Source organism: Theobroma cacao, chromosome 2 (genome assembly GCF_000208745.1).
Source record: "Theobroma cacao cultivar B97-61/B2 chromosome 2, Criollo_cocoa_genome_V2, whole genome shotgun sequence".
Lineage (NCBI taxonomy): Eukaryota > Viridiplantae > Streptophyta > Magnoliopsida > Malvales > Malvaceae > Theobroma > Theobroma cacao.
In genome coordinates, this window is record NC_030851.1 from 27828119 (window position 1) to 27856015 (window position 27897).

The window sequence follows — 27897 nt, forward strand, 5'->3', positions numbered from 1 at the left end:
TTTATAAAATCACAATTTCTCCTAAAACATAGCAATTTACCATTTAAACCCATTTTCTATAAAATCACACAATTGTATAAAACTACTCTAGATAATTAAGATGATAATAAGTTTATTCACAGTTCTAGGAGTTGATGTACTTCTAATCCCAGTCTTCAAGCACAATCTCTGTACTTTTACCAGTGTAATTTGCTCACCACCTATCCACAATGTACAATACATAATTCACCACATTAATGCTTGACAATTATAAAATCAATTCAGGCTCGGTGTATATGCATGATATGATATGCAACTTATTCGACTACAGCTTAAATGCGGTGCTGACCTAATTCGGCCAATTACCCGATTAACTGACAATTGTGTACGATTTGGCTCCAAATTGCTCCATTTCATTTTTAATATTTATATTCACTAAATACAATTGCAATAATCTAAAATTCAGACTAACAACCATCACAATTCTTCTTGAAAATTTCGGCCATTGTGGTGCACTATCACTAAAAATTTTCTGATTCCATTTTTTCACCATAAATCATCATTTCATCAATTTTTCAACTAATTCACTTGATCACAAAATCAATTCATTACTTCTACACTTCACATAGGGTTCGGCCATTGAAGGTTCATGGGGAAAATGGATTCTTTTCTTGTTGTTTTGCTTCTAAATATGCTAAACTAACTAAAAACACTAACATATCTTAAAATTAATTCAATCCAACATCTTTCTCTCTCCTTACCCATTTTGACCAGCCATGAATTCATCATGAAAACATGTAATTTAAGCATGGAAAATAAGGATAAATGCTTAAGAAAAATAGATTTCAAGCTTAAGTTGAAAAATCCTACCTTTTTCACTTGTTTTCCTTGATTTTCCACACTTTTTCTCTTGAAATTCTTCACCTAGGGTTTGTTCTTCCTTTCTTTCCCTCTCTTCCTTACTTGGCCAAATATTTGGAGAGATAATGGGCTGATTTATGCTGATTTTAAAGTTAAATAATAAAATATCCTAAGCTTGACACATGGCATGTTTCCATTGGTCCATTTTTAAAACTTTAAAAATTTTAAACCTTTTTTCTCCACCACATGATTAGTCAAAAGTCAAAATGAGGCTAAGGGAAGACCATGTGCTGGACAAATGTCCTGGTGGAGGAAAATTACAATTTTGCCCTTGGGGTGCCAAAATTACCATTTTACCCCTATACTCCGAAAAATGACAAGATTACAATTTTTCACTTCTCAACCTCAAATCATACTCCGATAAGTCAAATGGGGCCAAAAAAAATCTTTTATTAAATTCTCATTTTGTCTCCAGTTGGCAAATGACCATTTTGCCCCTAGATAGTGAAAATTTCGGTTTGACTCCAAATTGATCATCGAACTCCGAATTACCATTTTGAGTCATCCTTGGACCATGAAACTCTCAATTTTACCTTAAAATTCCTATTTGAACTAGTTCGAGGCTTAATTGACTTAATGATACCATTAGGGGCAATATCGTCTTTTAACGATTTCTCAAACTTCCTAAATATGCAACCATTCTATTGAGCATGTAAATGACGTCGTAATTATTTTATAGAACAGGGTTTGACATATTCCTTCCTTAGGCCTATTTAGACCTTAATAGCATCAAGAAAACTCACTCGTAGAAGCTCACCAAGAGAAATTACGAAATTAACCCTAGTCTGCATTATCTCGTCTACTTCTAGTTATGTGTCTATGGAGATCGAGATTTCACAGGTTCACTTCTGAATTACCCTTTTTAACTCAGTAATTAACCTCAATTGGTATCCGTAAACTTTATTAGCCACCGTATCAAAATACGGGGTACTACAAGAACCATGTGATATGACCAGGTTTGATGATTCTCTCATTCATGTTATTGTATCTAACTCTGACAATGCCAACTTATATGTAGTGCCTACTATGCAAGAGATAAGAGATGCAGTGTTTGACATTGACAAAGATAGTGTAGCTTGCCCGGATGGTTTTTCTTCATTTTTCTACTAACAGTGTCGGGATATTATTGCTAAATATCTTTTTCAAGCAGTGGTGCATTTTTTTCAAGGTGCGCCATTTCTGAGGGGAGTCACATCAACCACTCTTGTGTTATTGACTAAAAAGAGTAATGCCTCACAATGGAGTAAATTTTGACCAATTAGTTTATGTAACGTTTTAAATAAAATAGTTACTAAGTTGATGGTTAATCGTCTAACTAAGCGTTTACCTATTATTATTTCTGATAATCAAAGTGGCTTTGTGAGTAGCAGGCTTATTAGTGAGAATATCTTGTTGGCACGAGAATTGATTGGGAAAACTTATAAAGAAAACAAGAGGTGGAAATGTAGCTCTAAAGTTGGACATGATGAAAGCCTATGATTAGATAAACTAGATTTTCTTATATAGAATGATGCAACAATTAGGCTTTAGCCACTAGTGGATAAATATGATTCAATGTTGCATTTTGAATTGTTGGTTCTCTTTATTAATTAATGGTAGGTCAGTGGGCTATTTTAAGTTAGAACGAGGATTACGTTAGGGTGATTCCATCTCTCCTCAACTATTTGTTTTAGCAGCTGAATATTTGTCTTGAGGTTTAAATGCTCTATATAACAGATGCCCCTACATTCACTATTTGCCTAGCTGTCCAATGATTGTGAGCCACCTAGCATTTGTAGATGATGTCCTTATATTTACTATTTTAGGAATTTTGAGAATATGGTGCCTTAGAAAATAAGCATATTCTCATGCTTAATTTTATTAAATTTGTTTGTAATGAAAGTACATTTTGATAATAAAATGAAAAGTTTATTTCAAGTAAGCATTCATTATCTAGTTATGAAGGTACCATGATTCTATTGAGATATTACAATACATTTGTATGAAGAGTTATGTCACGACCTGGTACTCTTTTCGAGCCCATGACAACTGCCGCGATGTCCCGATAGACATACCTTATCGGGAATGTCAACCAAAACCTGGCAAGGCTCTAGCATCAGTTCTCCGCCTCCCTTGTGAGCAACAATTACTACATATTATATTTTAAAAGAATATAGATTATTTTCAAATCAAAATAAATCAAAAAGTAATTTCTACCGCACAGGGGTATTTTGGTCATTTTATCTAAAATTTTTGAAACCTACTAAAAATATAATATATAAATGAAAAATATAAATTTCATATCTAAAAATAAATTTAGGTATCTAAATTATCTATTTAAAGTGAAATTATACCTAATCAAACTAAATAAAAATATTGAATAAAATATTTCATTTTCATATAAAACAATATTTATAAAATTTTACGTAAACAGTTAATGAAAAGTAATAACCAAATAAATTTATATATATAATAGCACATTGCGCCAAAGTATACAAAAATATTCTACAATGACGTGTGAGCCCCAAAATAACAAAAATAAACACGACTGTAAACCTACGATTTCTAAGGGAACGAATCCAAAAGTAAACCCTCGACAAAATTGGTGGTCTACAGACTGCCTTGAGTCTGAAATGGGTGAAAAAAAGGTAGTGAGTTTTTATAAACCCAGTGAATAAGCAAAGATCATCTATAACATCTAAAGCCGAGTAAATAGAGACAATTAAAACATCTCATCATAGTATGATTCATAACATTAAAACTTATTTCAACCCATATAAAACAGTTACATTTCATAAAAAAAAATCAACAAGGCTTATGACTCTCTTAAATACTTGGCTTGTGCCAAAACTTGTACTCGGTGACACCTTGCGCAGGGCATCCAACTAAGTCCGCCAAGGCTATTAAAATAACATATACACATAAAATATGTTTTTACGTTTAAAAACACAGCCGTTCTTTGGCGTTGGCTGAGTTTCACGCTCATGTGGTGGTTCGGCGTGAAGTGAAATCTAAACTACCTTAGGAGATACCCTCCACGCCTCTCATACTAAGGTAAAATATGACGGGGTTTACCGTGCCCTTATAATAGGCCGGTCCACGAAAACCCGCCCACTGTAGTAAGCTAATCAATTACCCCACCAAATCAATAAAAATTTCGGCAGTATGACATGGCTAATACGATATTACCCAGCTTATCAAGGTAAAACAAAACAGTTTATATATCCCACACAAACACAAATCCAGCCATTCCTGCCATCACATTATCATAAGCCATCAATTTAAACCATATGTCAATTAGAAATCCCATTATGCCGATACATTTATTACAAAGTAGGGTCAGCATAACTAACAATAGTCAAAACATTTATATAACACAAGTATATAGTCTCCGCTTACTCAAATTCCAAAACCAGGATTCAATTTCAAACCAAATTATGAATCTCATTTCATTTAACCAACACTTCAGTTATAAAACATAACAGTTTACAATTTAAGTTCACTATTCTTTAAAATCATAAAAACGAGTATAAACTACTTTAGATAGTTAAGATGATACTCTGTTTACTCACCATAACGAGAGTACTCCTACTCCTGGTCCTCAGGTACGATATCCTTACCCTTACTAGAGGGCTCACCACCTATACCTAATACACAACAAGTAATTCAATACATTTATGCCAAACTGTTATAAAACTATTCTAGGCTCTATATGAATGCATGAAATTGAATGAGAAATGTTCAAATAATCACTTAAAAATGGTGTTCTATGCAAGTTCAATTGTTATTGGACTGAAATGGTATTTGACCTAACTCGCACTATACACTGTTTAATTAGATAAAACATCTTATTCAACTCCAAATAGATTCATTGCACTTTCGGTACTTCAAATACACCCAAAGTACCTCAATGAACTTGATTGTGACTTAAATGATCACATCCGAAACTCATTTCGATTTTGAACTAACGTGCTAATCAGTGTCAACACAGTCCAATAAGTCCGTATATATCATTAGAAATCAAATTCAAGTCCATTTACCATGATTTTCTCGATGTCGTTCAAGCCGTTTACTAAAGGCACTATACTTTTCGATAACCATTGTCGATATCTGACACCATAAATCATCAAATACGAGCTAAATAATATGAAACATAACAAAATTCATCATCAATATTTCCCCTATTAAATTCGGCCAATGAGGGTTTAGTGAAGGCCATGTGGTTTTCTTGCTTGTTTTTCATACCGAATATCACAAAACAACTAAAAACACCTAGATAGCATGAAATCTAATAAAAACCATCATCAAAACCTCCCCCCCTTGATTCGGCCAACATGACTTCCTTCATGAAAGTTTGGGTTTCAACCATAAAAATGAAAAAGAAAGCATGGGAGAGGTGAATCTTAAGCTAAAATCGTGAAATCTTACCTCAGATCGCTTCGTTTTTTGGTAACCGATGAATTTCTCTTGAATTTTCTTCCTCAAGAGTTGTTTCTATTCTGTCCCCCCCCCCCCCTTTTATTTGGCTTGCACGGCAATGAAAGAAGAATTGAGAGAGGTTTATGTTGGTTTATAAAGAAAATTATAAAAGAATTCAAGCTTGACACGTGTCAACGTGTGAATGGTTCATGGTTAAAACTTAACTATTAAGCTTTTGCTTACCACCACATATAATACCTTAATTATTCAAAGTATAAAAATGATAATAGGTGAAATTCATGGGCTTGACAAGTGTCACGGTGGTGTAAAATTTTAAAAATTCCAATTACATCCTTATGGGCACTTGGAATGACCGGTTTGCCCTTATGCTCAGAAAAATGTCGAAATTGAAATTTTTTTCACTTCTCATATTCAAATTATGCTCCAAATAGTCAAACGTGGTCAAAAATCTCGTCCAACATTCCAATTTTTGCCTTCGAGTGGCAAAATGACCATTTTGCCCCTACATTATAAAAATTTTCGATTATATTCTAAATTAATCATCGAACTCCGAATCACCATTTTAAGACAATCTAAGGTTCAATAACTCTCAAATACATCCTAAAATCTCTATTTGGACTAGTTTGAGGTTTTAATCAACTTAATTGTACCACTAGGTACGATACCGACTTTTAATGATTTTTCGAGACATCCAAGTATGCAGACATGCTATTAAGTACATGAATGACATGGCAAGTATATAATAGAGCTGGGCTTGACAAGTCATACATAGGAGACATGTAATTTAATTGAATCTAAAAATTATTCATAGCCATCTAATAAAGTTGGTCACTTTATTGTGTTAAGGTTGTAGTGTCCAAATTACTTCCAATGAAGTGAATGTGATTCATTTCAAGGGAATGATGAGTCTCAAATCATTGAAATGCTTAACTTCGAGTAATGACACTATAACATGAACTAGAATCATGAGAGAATCAAATTTAAGTTTAACCGCTACTTAATTCTTGATCTTACACTTATGCATTTGCTTATAGTAGAATTGAAATCTTGATGGATAGTGGACTCATGTTTAATCTCCTTATAATCTTTGATTTACCATGAGCATGATCATCATAAAGCGTTGATCTAATCTCCATATTTTGATATTATAATCGAGATGAACATCTGGGAACATATATCCAAATAATAAAGTTCATACCATTAACATCACTTTTAGTGATTTCATAAAGATTGGTGATTAATCTAAGCCTAGTGGATTGATGAATTAGCTACTCATCACATCTAGATACTCAAAAACTTAGATCTAAAGTATTGAATCACTAATTAGATGAAATTTGAGGTTAAAGGACAAAATTGACATAAAGGGTAAAACGATAATTTCAGCTTTTGTCATTGGATGGTTATGACGGTTCACAATATAAGGTTTGCAATTGGACAACTAATAATTAATATCAAGTATTGAATTGTTTCTTGTAATTATAGTTAATCTAAGAGTGCAACCATGAATCTATGTGGAGTGATTTCATGGTTAATAAGCTTAAATTATTTTTTAATGAGATTAAGAATAATTCTAAGTTTATTGGAGCTTGAAATATGTCAAACCCTATTCTATAAAATAATTACAACGTCATTTACATGCTCAATAAAATGTTTGCATGTTTAGGAAGTTCGAGGAATCGTTAAAAGATGATATTGCCCTTAATGGTACCATTAAGTCGATTAAGCCTCGAACTAATTCAAATAGGAATTTTGAGGTAAAATTAAGAGTTTCACAGTTCAGGGATGACTCAAAATGGTAATTCGGAGTTCGAGGATCAATTTGGAGTCAAACTGAAATTTTCATTATCTAGGGGCAAAATGGTCATTTGCCACCTAGGGACAAAATGAGAATTTTGAGAAAAAAATTTTTTATCCCCATTTAACTTATTGGAGTATGATTTGAGTATTGGAGTATAATTTGAGGGTTTGGCAGTGAAAAAGTTTAATTTCGGTGATTTTTGGAGTGTAGGGGCAAAATCGTAATTTTTCCACCCACGAACAAAATTTGAGATTTTGAGAGAATTTAGATCAAATTTGACAAATTGGAGAATAGTATGAGTAGAAGGGATGAAAAATATGTCTATGGGCAATTTTTCAGTTTTTGGGAAAAAATGTAATTTGACTTTTACGGGGGCAAAAGTGTAAATTTCAAAAATTACTCCACCAAGACTTTGGATAAGTCTGAGAATTTTTTCTAAGCTATGGACATGTGGGACAAGTGTATGGTGAAAATTTGGAAATAAATGGATGGCTAGAATTTAAGGAATTAATAAAACAAAAAAAATGAATAAAATAATATTATATTATTTTAGCCTTTAAAAATGTCAAAATTCCAGAATTCTCATCTTCTTCAGCTGTCCAAACCAGGAGAGAAAAAGGGGGAAAAGAAATAAGAACCCTAGCTGAAAAAATTTGGGGAAAATCAAGAGAAATCAAGAAATCAAGCATTAAAAAGGTAAATTTCATTGATTTTCCTTGTGATTTTCACTACCCATGCATTTTTTTCTCATTTCCATGCAAAATTAGAAAGTGGGTATGGACACCCATGCTGGCCAAACCTCCATGGATGAGTTTTGAGCTTGAGTTTTGGTTGATTTTAATTGAATTAAGTGATTTTAGTTAAGTTATATTGAAATATAGCAAAAATAAGCTAGAGATATAATTTTCTCCCATTGAAACCCATTATGCTGAATTTTTCTAGGGGGAATATTGGCTGCTGATCTTGATGTTTATTTGAGGAATTATGATGAATAATGATGAATTATGAGTCTAAAAAAAATAATGGAAATTTTCTGAGCCAAAATACAAATTTTTACCCACTAGGGGTATTTTCGTAATTTACTATCGGGACTGATAATTTGCACCACACTGAGGAACATTAAGTCAATTTGGGTGCAATTGAGGTATAGAAATTGAAAAAAATTAATTTGGAGTTTAAACGGACGCGTATATCGATTTATCGGGTAAAAGATCGAAATAGGCTAACATCTCATTTAGGCAAAATTTAGACATTTTGCACTTCATATCATGCATTAGTAGTATAAATTAGTTTATTTTGGTTTAGTACCAAAGTAGTAAACCTCTTAATTGTACAATTTGTCAAGGTGGTGAATCCTCTAGCAAGGGCAAAGAAATCGCACTCGATGAGTAATAGTTGGAGTACCCGAATTTAGTTTTCAGAAACTATGAGTAAACTTATTATCGTCTTAATTATCTAGAGTAGTTTTATACAATTGTGTGATTTTATGGAAAATGGGTTTAAATGGTAAATTGATATGTTTTAAGAGAAATTATGATTTTATAAATTTTCTGAAAAATCGAATACTGATTTTGAAAATAGAGTAATTGGAGACTGCCTGTTTGTATTGTAAATTTATGGTTTTAAATTGAATGGCTTATGACAACAAATGAGCATGAATGGCTAAACTGATTTTGGTGTTAGAATTATTTTTACTGTGTATTTAGCCTTGAGAGGCTAGGTTACGATAAATTGCCATGTCATGCAGAAAAAGATTTTATAAATCAGGTGGTAGACAAAAGATTAGCTACGCAGTAGTGGGGGGTTCCGTGGGCCAGCCTATTAGAGGGGCACGGTAAACTCTTTTATAATCTCACCTCGGTCTTAGAGGCTCGTAGGGTATCTCCTGAGGTGGGCTTTTTGAGTGCACTTCACTTGGACCACCGCGTGAGAGTGAGACTCAACCAACGCCAAGGAACGACTATGTTTCAAAATAAAAATATGATTTATGCGAAATATGAATTTTTAACAGCCTTGGCGGACTCGGTTAGATACCCCTGGTCCAGGTGTCACCGAGCACAGGATTTGGCATGAGCCAAGTTTTGAGTAATTCACGAGCCATATTGATTATTTGGTTGAAATGAATATTCTTGATGTAAAAAATTTGCTGAAGTTAATTATTTTTTAATTCTCTCCATTTACTCGCCTTTAGATAGTTTAGATGGTGTTTGTTTACTCACTGGGATTTATAATCTCACCACCCTCAATTCCCCACATTTCAGGTTCGGGATAGCCGGTAGATAGCAGATTGCATCAAGGACTTCAGTTAGCCTTGCATTGTCAAAATTATAGGTTCACAAACTCGCTTCTTATTGGTTAGTTAGGGGCCCATGTGTCATTGTAAAAGTAATTTATACTTTAATTATCTGATTTAAAATATGTATGAACATATTAAGCTTTTACACCATGTTTTTGGTGAGTTTCGATATTATCAAAGAAAAATGACAAAAATGCCCCTGTGAGCCAAAAAATAATATTTTATTATTTTGATTTGGAAACGACTTATGATTTCTTGAAATGTAAGATTTAATAACTGTCGCTCGCTGGGGAGATGCGGAAGTTGATGCTAAGTCTTGCGGGGTTTCGATCAGCATTCGGGGTAATGAGTGCCTATCGGGACGTCGCGACGGTTGTCACGGGCCCGATGGGAGTTCCGGGTCGTGACAAAATATCTATGTCCAAATAGATTTCCCACTAAGCTTCATAGAATTCAACTTGTTTAAGTTGGAATGCATGTTTTATTTGATTAATTAAATTGTGTACCAAAATGACAGCTTTAACATGTTTGTATTAATTTAGACAAGAAAACATGTTTGGTCTTAATTTAGACAAGAAAATATTCAATTTAGGCAAGATAAAATATTTTTGTCTTAATTAAAGGCAAGAGTTGTCTTAAATTAAGATAATGCTAGGAGGATTCTTGCAAAATGAATCTAGAATCCATGTTAATAAAAAGAGACTCCATATTTGACTATAACTCTTTTATTTATTATTAATTCTTTTTAAATAAAGATGGATAATAATAAAATAAGAGTTATTATTCAATGAAGAATTTATTTTGTTAATAACTCTAAATGATAATTAAAGAATTAAATTATTTATTCTTTAATTTTAATTTTGATAATTATGGAGCATATTTGATGCTTCCATAACTCTAAATGGATAGTTAAGATCGATTCAAAAGTGTTTGAATTTGATTAAACCTTCAAGGCAAGAGTTTTAATAAAAGAGAAGATATTGAAAAAAAAAGAAAGTAACGTACTTTTTCTTGAAAAAGTTTCAGTTGTCACTTCTCTCTTCCTCTTCCAAACTTTGTCGTATCTTTCTTCCTTTCTCCAATACTTGGCTGAATTTTATAAAAGAAAACAGCCATTAATTTATAGGAAGAAAAGAGAGACAAAATCAATTACCATCTTGTAGTCTAGCATTCCACACCTTGTCCACTCAAGGTTCAAGTCGAAAGCATTTTTTAAGAATAAGTGATAAACTTGTTTAATCGAGAAATCATTCATTCGTGTGGTGGTGTCCGCAAATAAGAATCTCAAAATAAAAGGTATGTTTTTTTTCACTTAATAGATTCTTATTTTTTAAGGATGTGATTACGTTACTTGCAATAAGAATGATGTGTGTTTCCGTTTGTGTAATTGGATTGCTCGCTTCCTTTATAAAAGAAATTTTTTGAAATCTATGCTTTACACAATCACATCAATCCACTAAGATTTTACTCCAACATATTAAAGGTAGTAAATCGGCCTTGCAGAAAATTCTTTTATTTTTGCACAAGTATGAACAAGTCTCTGGGCAACATGTTAACCATCAAAAGAGTTGTTCATAACACATCAGATTATAGTAAACACTAGAAGGCAAATCATCTCTCAAGCTTTAAGATTCACTCATAAATGCTTTCCTATCACATACTTGGGAGTTCCTCTCTACAAAGGTCCCAAAAAGGTACTATTATTTCATCACCTTGTAACTAAGATACGGAATCAAATCACAAGATGGGAGAATAAGATTCTTTCCCCAGGTGGCCAGATAACTCTATTGAGGAGTGTATTATCTTCTTTGCCTACTATTTCCTTCAAGTTCTTAAGCTTCTTGTCTGTGTCATTGAAAAAATTGAAAGATTATTTAATAACTTTTTTTGGGGAGATTCAACAAATGGTAAACATACTCACTGGGCTTCATGGCATAAAATAACTTTCCCATCTTCTGAATGTGGTTTAGATATTAGAGGCCTAGTAAATGTGTTTGAGGCCTTTAGTATTAATTTGTGGTGGCACTTTCAGACTTGTAGCAGCTTGTGGACACAATTTATGAAAACAAATATTGTCTTGGTCGAATTCCCAGTTATGTTCAGCCGAAAATTCATAATTCACAACCTTGGAAATGAATGCTTGCTAGGTGCCTGGTTACGAAAGAACATATCAAGTGGTGGATTAGCAAAGGAAAATTATTTTTTTGGCATGATTGTTGGATAGGCAATAAACCACTGGTAAACCATTTCCTTACTTTTATTTCATCAATAACATAAGTTTGCTATTATTTTGATAATGGTGATTGGGATGTGGATAAATTGAAAAATGTGTTGCCAGATAAGGTTATTATTGATGTTCTAAAAATTCCTATTGACACATCTTTTGAAGATATTGCCTATTGGGTACCCACTTCCAATGGTAATTACACCACTAAGAGCTCATGGGAACTAATTAGGCAACGACAAACAACAAATCCTTTGTTTAATTTTATTTGGTACAAAAGTATTCCTTTCACAACTTCATTCTTTTTGTGGTGGTTGTTACATAATTGGATTCTTGAGGAGATGAGAATGAAAACAAAATGTTTCCAGCTAGCTTTTAAATGTAATTGCTACAACTTAAAGGAATCTCTTCTACATGTCTTGTGAGATGGTCCGATGGCTAAACAAGTGTGCAATTATTTTGCAATATTCTTTCAAATCTATATTTTCAATTTACTTACTATTATTTAGATTATTTGGGCATGGGTATATTATGGTGATTATACTAAGCAGGGACATATTCACACCTTATTACCTTTATTCATTTTTTGGTTCCTATGAGTGAAACATAATGATACAAAATATAGGAATCTTGGTATGTATCCCAATAGAGTAGTGTGGCGTATTTTGAAGCTTAAATACTAGTTGCTTTGCAGTAGGCAATTGGAAAAGTGGCAATGGAGAAGTGATACTCAAATAGCTCAAGCGTGGGGATTGGAATTCTAAAGAGAAACGTCCTTATCACCCAAAATAATATCTTGGTATAAACCATTAACAGATGAGTTTAAATTAAATGTTGATGGTAGTTCCAAAAATAATTTTCAGAATGCTGCAGGAGATGGAATATTGCGAGAACACATAGGTACGCTAATATTTGGTTTCTCAAAAAATTTTGGACCCAACAATTCTGTGCATGCAGAACTATTAGCCTTATATAAAGGTCTTCTTTTATGCTAAGAGTATAATATTTCAAAGATCTGGATTGAGATAGATATTATGGTGTTACTTCAATGCTAAAGGAGGAATATGATGGGTCACATGACAGTCGATATTTATTGGCTTCTATCAAAAAATGCTTAACTCAATTCTCTTATAGAATCTCTCACATACATCGAGAAGGCAATCAAGCTGCAAACTATTTAGCTAATTTTGGATATCAACATCAAAATCTGCGAGTTTTCTTTGAAGCTCAAGGTAAGTTGCGTGGAATTGTAAGATTAGATAAACTTACCCTAACTTATGTTAGATCTAAATAAATGTAAAGGAGTAGTACTCCTTATTTTATTTTTATATGACTTTATCTTAGATTCTTGTACACATGTAAATTACTTATTTTATGCATTCCTTATAACTGCAAAGAAAGTAATAACCGTAATAGGAATTCTTTCTTTTCTTTCTCATGTAACTCTAGAGATACTGTTTAGGTCCCCCTCCCTAATGTACCGTTTTATTTTTATTTTAATTATTAATAAAATATTAACAAGGTAGCTAAGCTCTGTGAAAATTTCTAGCATAAAAAAAATACCTCGAAAAGTGGGATTGAAAAATATTTTTGGAGCCAAAACAACTCTTGGAGTGTCAATTTGATCTTTTACTAACTCAATTTAAGGGTTTTATCCTTTTCACTGTAGCTTAATGAATACAATTTTTACACTTTTATTAAAATTTAATTTTAGGATAACTGATAATAATATTAAAATTTTTTATACCAAAATTCCATCTGATGACATTTTTGTTGATGACGAGACATGTCAATTTTTGAATTTTTTATCACATGGCACACATTAATATCAAAAAATTTATTTTAATAAGAAATATTAAGAATTAATTTTTAAAATCTTAAAAAATATTAATTATTTATTTGAAATAAAATAAGATTTTTTAAAGAAAAAAAAACCATCTTAACATAACAATTCATCCAAGTTAAATACAAAAATTTGATTTCATTATTAATTGTCTTAGATCAACTTTTAGTAAAGTGCAAAAAAATTATTTTTGGGTACAAAGATTAAAACCATCTATTTCAAACAACAAATAGGGATGTCAACGAGTAAGGTACCTGTTAATTTGGAGGTATCCGAACCTTAACCCTATTAACTACCCGAATAATTTAAAAATTACTACCCTAACCCTAACCCTAATATATTCTCACTACCCTATAATTACCCTAACCCATTTAAATAACCGATTAAATAAGAAAAACAATGTGAGTTCTCACCTTTGTGTGCAAGAGAAACGCCGGGGAATGGACTGCCAAGTAGTTGGAGGGAGAACTTGAAGGTTCTGATGCTTTTGCTTACGAGCTCCAGAGGAAACTCGTTCAGTGTGCCGTAGTCGTCGACTCCTCTGGCGGCGTTACCTCCTCTTTCTCTCTCATCACTCCTAACTCTACTGTTTTCCAAGTGATTATTGGAGGTGGAGGAGGCGGAGGTTTCTTAGGAGGAGGAGCTGCAGCTCCTGCTAGAGGCACTGCCCCAACGGTAGAAGCACCAGCAGCGAAGGAGAAAAAGAAGGAAGAGAAAGTGAAGGAGAGTGACGATGAAGATATGGGATTCTCACTTTTCGATTAAGTGCCTTTCTGTCTATAACTTAGCAAGTTATTGTTTACATTTACATGTTTCTTTTCTTGGTTTATGCTACCCCAACTGGCATTAGGTTTTTTGAGTTAGGAATTTGATAATTTTTTAAGTATGTGGTTTATCTTGAGCTTCTATTTTCAAATTCTTGTTTTGTTTCATATTTCCTTTTCCTCTTATGTCATGATTTTATGGTCGATTTGCTATTGCTTTGGTATGGAAGAGAATTGAAAGAACAAATTAAGTTTAGAAATAAAGCTACTTTTGCTAAAAAATAAATAAATAAAATATTTATAAATAGTAGTCGGGTTCGGGTAACGGGTACTCAAGGAATGATACTCGAACTCTACTCGAACCCGTTTATTGAATACTCTAATCCGATATAACCAGGTAAGATACCCACAGGTACCCTATAAAAGGGTACCAGTTGACATCCCTAACAACAAATAACGAAAGGACTAAATTGAACTCCTACACCACAAAAACCTAACACATTTGAACTCAGACAAATGCACTGTTCCCGAACCGACCATTCTCGTGGAATCATCCTACTCGTCTTTATATCTTCAATACAAAAACTATAGTGGCAGTGCTCGTAGAGAATAATACACCTTATCCTATCCGTTCCTCCAAACTGCATTGAGCGAAAATTAGACGTAGCTTTCGAATTTTCATCCTCAAAGTCTCCATTACAATGGCTGCTATGCTCTCGCTCTCTCCAAACCCTCCAATCACAAATTCACTCTCTCTTCACTCCGCTTTCAAGGTACTCTTCCTTTGACTCTCTTTAATAAATTATGTACAGTATACTCACAATTACTGAATTGAAACTTTCTTTTTAATAGCAGGGAAATGTGAGGAATTTAGGACTAAACCCTTGTCACATTATCCCTGTCAGAACCAAGCAACAACAGATACAGAAACAAGGGACAAGGTCTTTAGTTGTTGTGAACCGAGCAGCAAAAATCCAAGTGGCCCTTACAGCGCCCACAGTTAGATTTCGGTTGGACAACCTGGGACCTCAGCCAGGGTCCAGAAAGAAAGGGAAGAGAAAGGGGAGAGGAATATCGGCTGGACAAGGTGGCAGCTGTGGGTTTGGAATGAGGGGTCAGAAATCACGTTCTGGTCCAGGTGTTAGAAAGGGGTTTGAGGGTGGGCAAATGCCGCTCTATAGGCGTATCCCCAAATTGAGAGGGATTGCAGGAGGTAATTTGCTTGCATCCGTTCTTAATTTTGTATTTATTTATTTATTTATTAATTCTTATACACTTCAAATGCTTTATGGGATTGTGATACTGGGTTAGAAGTTTTTATTTAACGGGAACATGTTTTATTTTAAGTGGATTTTGATTGTTTAAAGTGATAGCATTAACTTGTTTCTTTGAACTTTGAACTCTGCAGTTTTTGAGAAATACTTTACAAAATTGCTCTCTTAAGTAAGAACTTAAGCAAGCTTGTAGTTTTCTAGTTTCAGTTGTAGAAATAGTTGAATATTCAATCAAATGGCTGCCCAAGTCATGTACAAGTAACCTGTATGGAATGTTTTGTGTTTGAGCATTATCTTGATTTGCTGGTAGCAATTTAAAGTTTGTGCTTTGTCAATAGTTTATGAACTGTTTGGTCCGATTAGAACTACTGTAGGAAGTGTTGTTCAAGTAGAATTGTTTCAAAAATGTTATTAAGACAAGCTATGATAGTGTTTGAGAAACTTAATGCAGAAGTACCATAGGATGTAGAAAACTGTTATTTGATAGTATTTTTGCTTTTTTTAATAAATACAAGTTTGAAAGACCAAACAAAATTAAACCTTATGAATTTGTTTAATGAAGTTGAGCCTTTCATTTTTTTTTTGACATAATTGAGCTTATCAAAAGAAAAAAAATTTGAAAGAGTCAACTTCATTAAACAAAATTATAAGTTTTGAAGTAAAAGCTCTTTTATAAGTTGGGCCAAGCACCCACTGTGTAGATGAGCTTTCAATGCCTTCTTCAGCAATATTTTAGGCTATGGCTCTCTAATTAAATCTTGAAGAAGCTTCAAGCAACAACTTCTATTGCTTTTAATTATGGTTCTTCACTAACATTGACTTACTACCCAATTGACTTCATCATAGAAGTTTCCTACCTTCTACCTTATTAGATGCCCCTTGGAGATTATAGAGAGACAATAATGAGGATGGGAGACATACGATAGGTCAATTGAATGTAGAGATTAGAGTATCAGGGGGTATTTAATCAGTCTTTTTCAGGAGATTTTGATAGTATATCACTTAATCCTTTATACTATGTCAACCCCTAGTATTGTGTCAAATGTGGATTTTTGCGATGATGCTGGTGTTGAGATGTTTGAGTAAAGTGAACTAATTTTCTTCATCTAGTTAATGGTAAGGGTAATATGCCTGTGGCAAGGAGAACATTTGTATATATAAGTGTGTGTGTGTGTGTGTGTGTAATGTGACTAACTTATACTATTCTTAGATGAAACTTATAAGATAGCGTTTCGATTGGTCAATTAATGGACATTCCATTGAGATATATGCTTTTAGGTCTTTATCTTCACTGACTTCTCTCTATGTGGTTGCATTGGTGATAAGAGGAATTTCTAGATAGTATATACAATTTGAAATTAAAAAGTTAGAACTTCTAGCATGGATTTGACAATTTTATTCTCAATGAGGAAAATAGAACTATCTACAATGCTCTAGGCAAAACATAAAGATGAATCTATAATTAATTTTTTATATATTTTTATTTAAAATTGGTAGTTTTATTCCTCTCTATGAATCTTTAACAAGAAGTAGCATGCACTATCACTCAATTTGGTTAATTCAGCCAAATTTTACTAAGACAAAAATAATTAAATTTGAGAATTGTAATAAACCTAACTAGCTGAGTTGTTTATGTAACTGGGAACCAAATTACCAATATTCTTGGTTAGTTTGGTTAGGTGTCCTTGGTCATTGAAATATTGGTGATATAGAATCAAGGTTATATCAAGTTTTATCCTATCTTCTCCAAAATAGAGGATTTTGGGCCATTCGATTAAACAAAATGGCGCCACCTAAAGGGCTCGACATGAGAACATATGACACTAACATGTTAATAGCAGGTTAAATCAAGTCTCAATGTTCATAAAGAATTGTAGAATTCTAAGCAACCTTTAATCACTGCCTAACCAATATGCTTTCAGCTCTCACCACAAGATTTAAAGCCTAAAGCGGAAAGCTTCCAACAATCTTGAGTTTTGTGTTGCCTCTTTCTTGAGGCTTTATTCAGTCTCCTCTTCTACTAAATTTGGTTTTTCTTTTTCTATAAGTGCCTGTTTGGTCTGCCTTGTTTTCATCTTATTTACCTCTTAAAAACACAAGTCAGGCCAAACAGGATTTTTAAGAAGCACTTAAGCAGCTTTTTTAAAAAAAAATAAAACAAAATTTAAAAAAAAAGAGTTTAACAAAAAGCTCCAAATAGGAGCTATTTCTTCTCTTCTTTTAAAAAATCGCCAGTTTTCAGGAAATACCCTACTCTCTCAATCAACCTCCCTCTCTTCCTCGTTCTGTAAATCGCCATATCCCTCTCATTTACCTCTCTCTACAAAGACTATCTGGAAAAAAAGAAAAAAAAAAACACCCAACAAGCAAAATTTAAGATTTTTTTTTGTTCTTGCAAAGATTAAGAGAAAACAAGATTCAAAATTCAAATCTTCATTCATATACTATTTAAAGGTTTTCTCTCTTCTTTACCAAAAGATTTTAATGTCAAGTACATCGTTTTTACTTTTCTATTTTTTATTCAAGAATTGAAGCATCATGGTCCGATTGCTTGCTAAATCAATAAAAATCTAATACTATTACTATTATATAAGTTTGAGAGTTGTTTCGTTTTTTTATAAATTTGTTTGATTTTAACATCGGAAATCATATATAAATTCGAAACAGATTTGTTCCCCTTTAATTTATTAAGTGATTGAAGATGATATGAATGCCCTTTAGAGTAATTTTAACCAAAATTAGAACTCATACAATTTATTTTGCCAAATAGCTTATCAAACAGGTTTAGCTTAATTTTAAAAGCTATTATTTTTTATAAGAGCTTCATAATGGCTTTTAAGTTAAAAAAAAACTAGGGCAAACAGGCTCTAAGTGTTGTTTACTGTTGTTATCTTGAAAGTTTTAACACTTGAGTGCTCTTTTCCGTAAAGTAGGAGTTTGAATTAGCTAAAAAGAGAAAAATGGGTACTATGACTTGCTCCGGTTCTCTCTTCAAAGTCAGGAGCTTTTATCTTTGATGGATCTTTTCTTCTCCAAAAGAAGATCACTCCATTATTTCTGTAATTCGTCGTTTCTTTTATTTATTTATTACAGATTTTTAAATATTTTTTATTTTGGATTTATATGGATGTTAGAAGCAAAATTCTTTAAGTTAACGGTTGCTGAGGCATCACAGTAATAAATAAATAAGAAAATGTATATTTAATATAAAAATGTAGTTCGGTTTTTTCAATCAGTGCAGTTATGATTTTCTAAAAGATTGACGAATGAAGGAACCCAGTATTTTAAAAAGATATTCCAAATATAACTAAAATGCTGAAATGCTGAACCATTTTTACTGAATTTATCAACTCTTGAAGTATTTCACTTTTAACCACAGTTTGCTCACCCTTAGCAAGAAACCATCCCATGGTACCAGAATTATTTTTTGTTATGAAGGAATAAATCAGAGGAAGATTTGATAAAGGTCGAAATTCAGTTGCTGGAAATGCTCTTGAAGGACTTTGAAGGATTTTTCTTTCCTATGTTCTTGGCTTTGCCCTTTTTGCTTTTTTATGAACTTATTTTGGAGCTTTCTTTTCATATCCATTATTATGGAGGTCTTGCTTATCTGATGATGAGTCTTAAGGTAACAAAAATATTTATTTGTATTTGTGTTGCAAAAGCCTCACCATCTTTTTATTTATTTTGGGATCAAATTGAATAAAATTTATCAACAAGGACTGGTAATGATGTGTCATTATTGCCTCAATTTCTCTTCTCAAGAATTTGTAGAACATAAGAGAACTTCATATACTAAATGGAACTAAATAGTTGTGATAAATACTAAAGCCTTATTATGGTTAACAGTTTTACTGTCAAATATTGCTTTACTTTGATTATTCCTACCTAAGCTTGCACAGAAGAACCTATTCTGACTGGAATTATTTGAAGTGTATTAGCCAGAGTATATTGATCAAACAAGAGGAGGATGAAATTTGTTTTAAAATAAATTAATCAAACTTTAATTTTATTAAGTTTTTACGTAAAAGCAAGAATATTTACAAAATATTATTTTAAAGCAAAAAAAAACAAGTGATAAAAATTAAAAGAGTTAAGAGAGAAAGATAAAGTTTTTGTCATTTCAAAACTATGATCAATTCTAGGCTAAGTGGAGCTGAATGAGGGAGTTTAAAAGTTACCATTAGTGATGATATGATGTGGTGATAGGTAGATGGTAGAGTTTGAAGTGGTTGGGAATGAGATGATATTTTCAGAATACCCTATGATCCAAGATTTAAGTGGTCAAATCAGTTGATAAACCTTTGTTCCATCTATAGCTGAAGACCTACTGCAATTATGAAAATAGTGAAGATTACTGGAACTTCCTTTCTTTGTTCATAAAGACTATTATGACTTGAAATGAATATTAAAGTTAAATCCTTTTCTATCAGCTTAAGTGTTTGGATAGTTGGTCCTCATCTACCTGTTTCATATTGGATGAAACCAAACCTTCTCATTAATTCTTTATGTGGTGTCTTGTACATTGAGCCTTACATGAAATACTCTTTTATTCTTCTTCTGCTTGCACCTTTTTCTACACTTGATTTTATGTGCAAAGCCCTTTACATTCATTTAGCTTGCACGTGAATAGGTATTACACTTAAATATTAAAGTTGGTTTCTCTTTTCTATGACTTAAACTTATGGGCTAACAACTATCTCTTTAACAAAGACTTGAATGTGTAAAATTTCCTTCTATTTGGGTGCCTTACCAGGATAAGCCTTTTCCATTGTATTGGTGCTGGCTTCTTGAATCTTTTTCACTAAGCTTATATGATTAAGATTTTACTTTATGATATTATCTTTGTCCCTTGCTTGGAAAGACTTGTTTCCTTTTTTAGGTTTGAATTTGGTGCCTCTGTTCATCTTTATGTATATTTGCGATCAAAGTACCTAACAACTCCCACTACTGTAGAGAGATGTGTAAGTTAGTCCCCATACTATAATTTTGAGTAATTTAAGCCCTATACTTTTCACATTTGTTGACAATTGAGGACAATTGCCAACGCCATTAAAGAAGACCGTTATCTATGCTGACACAGCAATGAGGTGGTACTAACATGGCACTGATGTGTAAAACTTTTCACTTGCAAATCAATGTTGTTGATTTTTTTCCTAATGTGGAAATATTTAAAAAATTAACAAAAATTAAAAAAATTCAATGATGTGGCAATGAAGTGGCACCATTAAAATGCCATGTGTCCTCCCCCCATAGGACCACTGAAAGTTTTTTTTGAAAAAAAAAACATTTTGGCCAAGAAACTTGGAAAAAGTTTAAAGGTTTTTACAATTTTAGTTTTTATAATCAAGTTATTCTTTATCAAAATAATCTATTTTCTATTTTACCTTTTCTTCACTCTTTTCCCTTTTTCAGTCTGGTTCTTCTTCCTCCTTCTCTCTCCCCCTTTTCTTCTCTATTTCTCTGGAAATTCGAAAACCACCTATCTTTCTTTAGTACTGCCACAACCACCAGCACCATCTCCTATCAACCACCACAAAGAAGACACTTGAATCACAGAATGCAATTTTCTTCAAAACAAGAGTGTCTAAAAAGACCTACACCCAATCTTTTCTTTCTTTTACTTTCCCATTAACCAAACAAAACATCAATCTTCAAATCCTCTCTCTGACACATACACGACACCCATAGAAACCATGAAAACCATGATAGATCCAGCTGTGCAAGATCCTAATTGCTCTCTATGCTGAGGTTCGCTGGTGCTCCTACAACATATTCTCCACCCAAGAGTCTAGATTCAATTATGGTCTAGTAGACTAGTTTTGATTAGGGATGATGATGGCTATGCAACTTTCTAGATGAAAGTTAAGGAGATTTTGAGAAATTTTGGAATTTGATGTTAGGAAGGATTTTAAGAAGAGACTAAGTAAAGAAAAGTATTATTTCCAGCAAATAGGTGCCAAAGAAAAATTTTGAGCTTAAAACTAAAAGAGAAAAGAAAACAGAACTGATATTTTTAAAAAAATTGTTTATTTTTGAAAATTAGTTTCACATCAATGAAAAACATTTTGAAAAAATTCCATGTGTTTTAAATTTTTCTTCATGTGGAAAAATAAAATAGTTGTAAAAAAAATTAAAATGCAGTGTGACTCAGAAATTTTCTTTTTGTTTATATTTGATTAAAATTCCACATCACCTAAATAAACATTTTTATTTTCCATGTCATTGATTTGTTAGCAAAAAGTTACATGTCAGTGCCACCTCATTACTATGTCAGCATAGATAACTGTCTTTTTTTTAAGGCATTTAGCAATTGTCGTCAAATGTTTTTAAATGTGAAAATACAGGGTTTAAATTACTCAAAATTGGAGTATATGAACTAAATTACACTTTTCTCTATAGTAGTGGGACCTACAGGTACTTTGACCATATATTTGCATACTGGTTCTCTCTTACTAACATTTTTTTTTTTCTTTTCATTTTCCTTTACAAGGTATGCATGCAGGATTACCTAAATACATCCCTGTCAACTTAAAAGACATAGAAACAGCAGGATTTCAAGAGGGAGATGAGGTGTCGTTGGAGACTTTGAAGGAGAAGGGTTTGATCAACCCATCAGGAAGAGAAAGAAAACTCCCTTTAAAGGTACATATGATCTTTGATTTATGTTGCGACAACTGTAGGGTTGAGATTTTGCCTTTTAAATCCATGTGTAAGTTTGATGGCCCTAAAAGAACTTGTTTCTCTTGACCAATTTGTTGAATAGAATGTTCTGTTACCTTATGCATGAAGCATTAATGCTGACAAAAATTGATTCTAGCTTCTTCTATTAAGTGAAAATAACAATGCAATCGCAATAAGCTCTGTCAAAAGAAGTGCATCCTTTGATTTCGGAGTTCAGTGTTGAACAATTTAAGAGGTGGGCGACTAGGTGCATGAGGTTCACTCCAGCTACTAATTTGCCTATATTGCATACTCTAATTTGACACTTGCTTTTTAATTTCGTCTGCAAAAATACATTTCCAAGACTCGTGAAAAATGCTTGCTTTATTATGGAAATTGTTTCACATTGTATTCTGTCTTATTCGGAATATGAGGTTATTAAAATGCAGAACAGCATTCATCTCTTGACAACTGGTTCTTCAATTTCCATACAAATCTTTTTTTTTTTTTTGCCTGCAATGAAGCAACTAAAATGTTCTCGTTGAAGATTCAGCTGGCCAGAGTCCTATTTATCATGTTCAATTTGGAAACTATCAATCCAATTGTGGTTTCACTTGCTTGTGTTATCTATTGTTCCTAATTGAGTTTGAAAGCCACTAGAATTTTGTTTTGTCATATGTGTTTCTTTTGATTGATTTCTTGAACATTCTTTGCATAACTGTATAAATGGCCACGATGCTTAGACACAAAAGCATTTCATGTTTGCTTTTATTTCTGGAAGATTGCATCTTGCAAAATCAGCAAATCAACAGTTCACTATGGTAACAGGAGTTGCATCTTTTCTTATTCTGATTCTCTGATTAACTTTGTCTCAGGAAAAGTCAAAAGAAGTGGACCACATTAGGTCAAAATGTTCTTCCCTAATTTAAGACTGAAAGAATCTTGATTGCAAAATCTACTTTTATTAGTTCATGGGGATGGGTTTATTGAACATGTGACATAATGTTGTTTTTAAAATAAATATTCATTGTTATTGATTATTTTGTTGATTTAGATTCTTGGTGATGGGGAGCTGAATCTAAAGCTGAAGTTGAAGGCCCGTGCCTTTTCAGCCTCGGCAAAGGAAAAGCTTGAGGCTTCTGGCTGCTCTCTCACTGTATTGCCTGGCCGAAAGAAGTGGGTTAAGCCGTCAGTTGCAAAGAACCTTGCACGAGCTGATGAATTCTTTGCCAAGAAGAGGGCTGCAGCAGCTGAGTCAAACTCTGCATGAAAGGCGTACAATTGCTTTGCTTGATTTGATAAAATGTTGAGAGCAGTGAAGAAAATTGCTTTGTGTAAATTTTTTTTCATCATTTTGCTCTGCATTTAGATTCTTTTTGGGGAGCAAGGGAGGGCTAATGTTATTAGGCTGTAATTCCTTGGATTCATTCAATATTTTTTGTCAGTTTTCCATCTTCCTAGAATTCAATCAGACAATTCGCTCTCACTTTCTCTTAGTTATGCTTTTGTGATAGAATGAATGCTTCTCAAAACCCAAATATGATTTGTTGGGCGAGACTTTTTATTCATTTCATTCACTAAAAAGAAGGAATCTTTTTCATGGTGGCGGCAGACATAAATCAATAATGCAATTGTGTTCTTCGCTCACCTTGTGGAGCTATCCGAATTGATGCACTAAGAACCCACCCACAGTGGGGGGTGAAAATTCTCACTTGATAGAGAAACAAAGCGGGCCCTGGGGCCTTTGTCCGACAATCTCTCCCTCATTGGTGACCTTTGCAACCGAATTTAGCGTGGTCCAGTTTGTTGGTATGCACAAAGAAGAATCCCAAATAGAATTTCAATGTTTAAAAAGAAAAATAAAGAATGGATCAGCTTGAATCCTTGTCACATCACCAACGGCTCCTGTCACTCTTGTCATTGATTCCCATCGTTGCTCTTCTACATCTCATCGTTGCTTCCATCTGCAGGCAAGACGCCACTGCGTTATATCAGTAAGGCGTCACGCCCAAAGACTGTGCGATAAGAAAAACGGTGGGGTGGGGAGTCAGCCACCTGGGATTTTCTTTTAATTAGTCTATGATGGTTTGGGTTCTTCTTTATCTTGACAAAAAAACCAACAGATGAAGCTTTTTAGGAAGGATTTAGCTACCAATTGCTGTTCAGACAAAAGGAAAGTGAGACCCAATCAAACACTTTGCTTTTCCACAAGGTTTCCAACGCCCAACTCATTAAGTAGAAATAAGTTAAGACAATGGAAACCTTGTTTATTTATCTTGTCACCTCATGCATTGCTCTTTCGAAAAGTAGTAGTTGCGTGGATTCTGTTCACGGTGATGGCGAAATGTTGTTTGCCTGGCCTGCGACTCAACTAGGAGTGGTAATTATTGAGAGAGCGACACAACTAGTGCTTTGCTTGTTTAGCTGAGGGCCACTCTTCTTGCTTCCTAGTTCCATCTTTTTATCATTCGCTGATAGTGTACGTTAAATATAAACTTTTTATCTTAAACCTCTATTAAGATTTTATATTTAATATATTATCAGTTTATATAATTTATACATCATCAATGAATGAGAGATTACCATCTTATTAATAAATAAATTTAAAAATATAGAAACCTTTCGATCACCTTCTTTAATCATACCAAACATAATCATTATTGACTACATCCCGAAATCTCTTTCTATTTCCTTTCTTTTCCTCCATTGTGAAGCTAAGGACTTTTTATCTTTTGTAGGAAAATCCCCTTCTTTAGTCTTGGAAAATCAAACAAATTGAGTGATCCATCCAAATAAGCACAAGGAGTTTTCTCGTGTGTATCATTCTTTCTCGCATAATTTAAGCCCATGGTAACTCAATTCCAAATGCTTCTTTTGTTTTTTCATAATTTGTATAGAAAATCATTTGCTCGTTAAATTCAAACTTTTGATTTTAATGAGAAAAGATGAGTTAATTAGATGTATGTTTCTTCAATGATTTTCTTTTAAAAGGGAGGGACTTAGTTTTTTTATCTGTGTTTATTCTGGTTTTGGATGTTGCATATGCAAGAATATGTGTTTGTTGTTGGAGAAAATTCATCCTATCTGAATATAGTCATGCATGATAAGTCAATTGCTCAATAAGAACCAAATTTATTGAATTCAACACATTATTACAAAGTTTGTGAACTCATAAATAGAAAGGGGAACAACATAAAATAGCTCAGTGCAACTCATCAGAATCTGCAATCAAAACTTGCACCCAAACAATATCCAAAAGTTAATTTGCTTCTCTGTAAGTGTACATAAAGTAACCTTCCCTATTATTATTATTTTTAATCTGTCAATTTCATTGAAGGTCTACCTCTTATCTCACAATCTTGAATCCTGTTTACACACTTAAGATAATGCCACCTAAGTATCAAATTCAATTATAAGATCTTTTTTACCCAACCAAGAGGACAGTCAAAAGAAATGAAGAGCCATTTTGATTGCCAATTCAACATAATTCGAATCTTGTTTATCAAGAGGGTCGAAAAAAATACCATCTATTGAACTAGATGTGTCGCTCAAAACTTCTCTACAACTAATGGGGTCTAGTTTACCTCTCGTCAAACCATTAACATTAAATTTCAATTCATCTTCTTTTGGATAAATTCAAGAAATTCCTTTGCTAGAATCAACCTTATTACAAGCATAAGCAAGGACCGATTGATTTGACCACCATCCCAACTTATCAATTGCATTATTCCTCTCGATAGCTTGGATCCAAAACATATATCTCATCTTGATCTAGAAAATCATTTCTTCTTTATCCCACCTTTTCCTATTGACAATTGCCTAATTCCTAGTAAACCATAGAGACTAAAAGGTAGCACCACAAATTGCTAGCCATTTCTTTTTAAAAGTGTCACAAAAAAATTCATTTTGGCAGAGCAAAATTTTCTAGATAGAGGCAAATAGACTTTCACACACAATAGCTTTAAATATTCTTTCTCAAATTCTCTTCTCCTTAGCCTTTCTCTTCCTATTCTTAGCCTTCCCCTACCACTTACCTATTCTCCACACCTTATTTACTCTATTCTTAACCTTACTCTACCATTTACTTATTATCTCTCAACTATCACAGCATTCAATATTTCAAAAACTGCTTTAGTCTTTCTTTTCACCACCTTTAACGGATCTTTTTTTTTTATTTGCAACATTACCTTTTCTTACCACAAGAACCCTTTACATTTTGTATGATCCATCAGAGAGGCATGATTGAACTAAGTAAAATTTTACTAGAAAAGCCTTGCATTACTAGAAGAGATGAACAATTCTACCAGTAACCAATTCGAATCTATTTCCACTTACATCCAAGACTTGATGAAAATGATCCAAGTGTCTTAGGAGAGGATGTAAACATTAGAGGATAACAATAAGCAAATGATGAGATGATATCCCAACTTGTATCCTTTTTTGCTACTAGTTCTCAAGCTTAACCTACACAACTTAATGACAACGAAAATGTTCCTGACAAGTCACTCTCTTGGTTACGAACACAAATGGGAATGGAGGAAATGGAGAAAATATTGTTGATGTGGTAGTCACTGAAAATCCTAACATGACCAATCCCCTTATGGTAGTTATGCTAGCCACTACCTCCACTACAGTGATCTCGCCAAACAAAACTTAGGGATTTATGACAAAACAAGAGCTTTGGAGGTTACTCAATCAAAAGAATAAGGGCTTGAACTTTTTTGAATTTGATCTTAAATGGCTCGACTTAACTAATGTAATTGTTAAGCCATATCCTAAGGACTACACCAACCTCGAGTTCAAGCAATTCAATGGTAAGCTCAGGGATGCATGAAAGCTTGTTATGAAATTTGTGGAAACCTTTAGAGTAGCGAGATTGGATGATGATTTGAGGTTGAAGATATTCTCCAAGCCTCTTATGGAAAGAGTCTATACATGGTGTGTCAATTTCAACCTTAGTTTTGTGGAATCTCGGAGCCAAATGTGCAGGATGTTCGAAAAGAAATTCTTCTCTACTTAGGATGTCACGACCCGGAACCTCCTTCGGGCCTATGACAACCGCCGCGACGTCCTGACTGACACTCATTACCCGGAATGCCAATCGGAACCCCGCAAGGCTTACGTATCAGTTTCTTGCCTTTCCTGTGAGCAATCATTGTTAAACATTCCGTTTTAACCAATTACCAGTCGTTTTCGGCTCAAGTAAATCAAAAGACAAAAATATATTCTTTTTTTAAAAAGATTTATAGACAAATATTATTATTCAAAATATTGATTAAAATATAGCATTTTTATATAAAACAATATTTATAGAAACACGTGTAAGTAATCTTTTGTAACGTTAAAGTAAAATAAATTCATACATACAATAATTTACAAAGTTATAATGTACAATAATAATTACAATGACAAGTGGCCCATAAATACACCAAGTGTTGGTGATAGTAACCTACTGTCTGTGAGATAAAGGGGTCAACTGGAATCCTCGACAAAATCGGGTATCTACAAGCTACCACAAGCCTGAAATATTTGGAAAGGAGGTCGTTGAGATTTTGCAATCCCAATGAGTAAACAAACATTATTATAAATATCTAAAGGCGAGTAAAATGGAGACAAGTTTAAACAACAAATCACAAACCATTTCATAAGGTTTTCAATTATTTCTTAAACCATAAAATATTTGTAATTTACCAAAACAGTTGTTAAGGCTTATGGC

The 27897-nt window shown here is 33.1% G+C and overlaps 1 protein-coding gene, 2 long non-coding RNA genes and 1 pseudogene across 4 annotated transcripts in view; 2 read left to right on the forward strand and 2 right to left on the reverse strand.

Annotated features, from left to right (window-relative positions):
• The window catches only part of LOC108660850, a 1449-nt gene extending 558 nt beyond the window's left edge, over positions 1–891 (reverse strand). Inside the window, exon 1 of the long non-coding RNA XR_001926544.1 lies at positions 850–891. This is a non-coding gene — a long non-coding RNA (uncharacterized LOC108660850). The remainder of the gene's footprint in view (positions 1–849) is intronic.
• LOC108660889 lies at positions 2910–5389 on the reverse strand. Its single transcript, XR_001926591.1, has 3 exons — positions 5308–5389; positions 4452–4526; positions 2910–3028 (listed from the first exon to the last, which is right to left on the reverse strand). It is a non-coding gene; the product is annotated as an uncharacterized LOC108660889 (long non-coding RNA).
• On the forward strand, positions 13880–14262 carry LOC18609250 (annotated as a pseudogene).
• On the forward strand, positions 14696–23749 carry LOC18609251 (50S ribosomal protein L15, chloroplastic). 2 transcript variants are annotated; one of them, XM_007044276.2, is made up of 4 exons: positions 14696–15017; positions 15100–15457; positions 22012–22163; positions 23236–23749. In XM_007044276.2, the coding sequence occupies exons 1-4, from the start codon at positions 14946–14948 to the stop codon at positions 23449–23451; spliced, it is 798 nt and encodes a 265-aa protein (XP_007044338.2). In that variant the 5' UTR covers positions 14696–14945; the 3' UTR covers positions 23452–23749. The 2 variants fall into 2 exon arrangements, with proteins under 2 accessions (XP_007044338.2, XP_007044339.2); XM_007044277.2 differs by having other exon boundaries at positions 14822–15017; positions 15097–15457.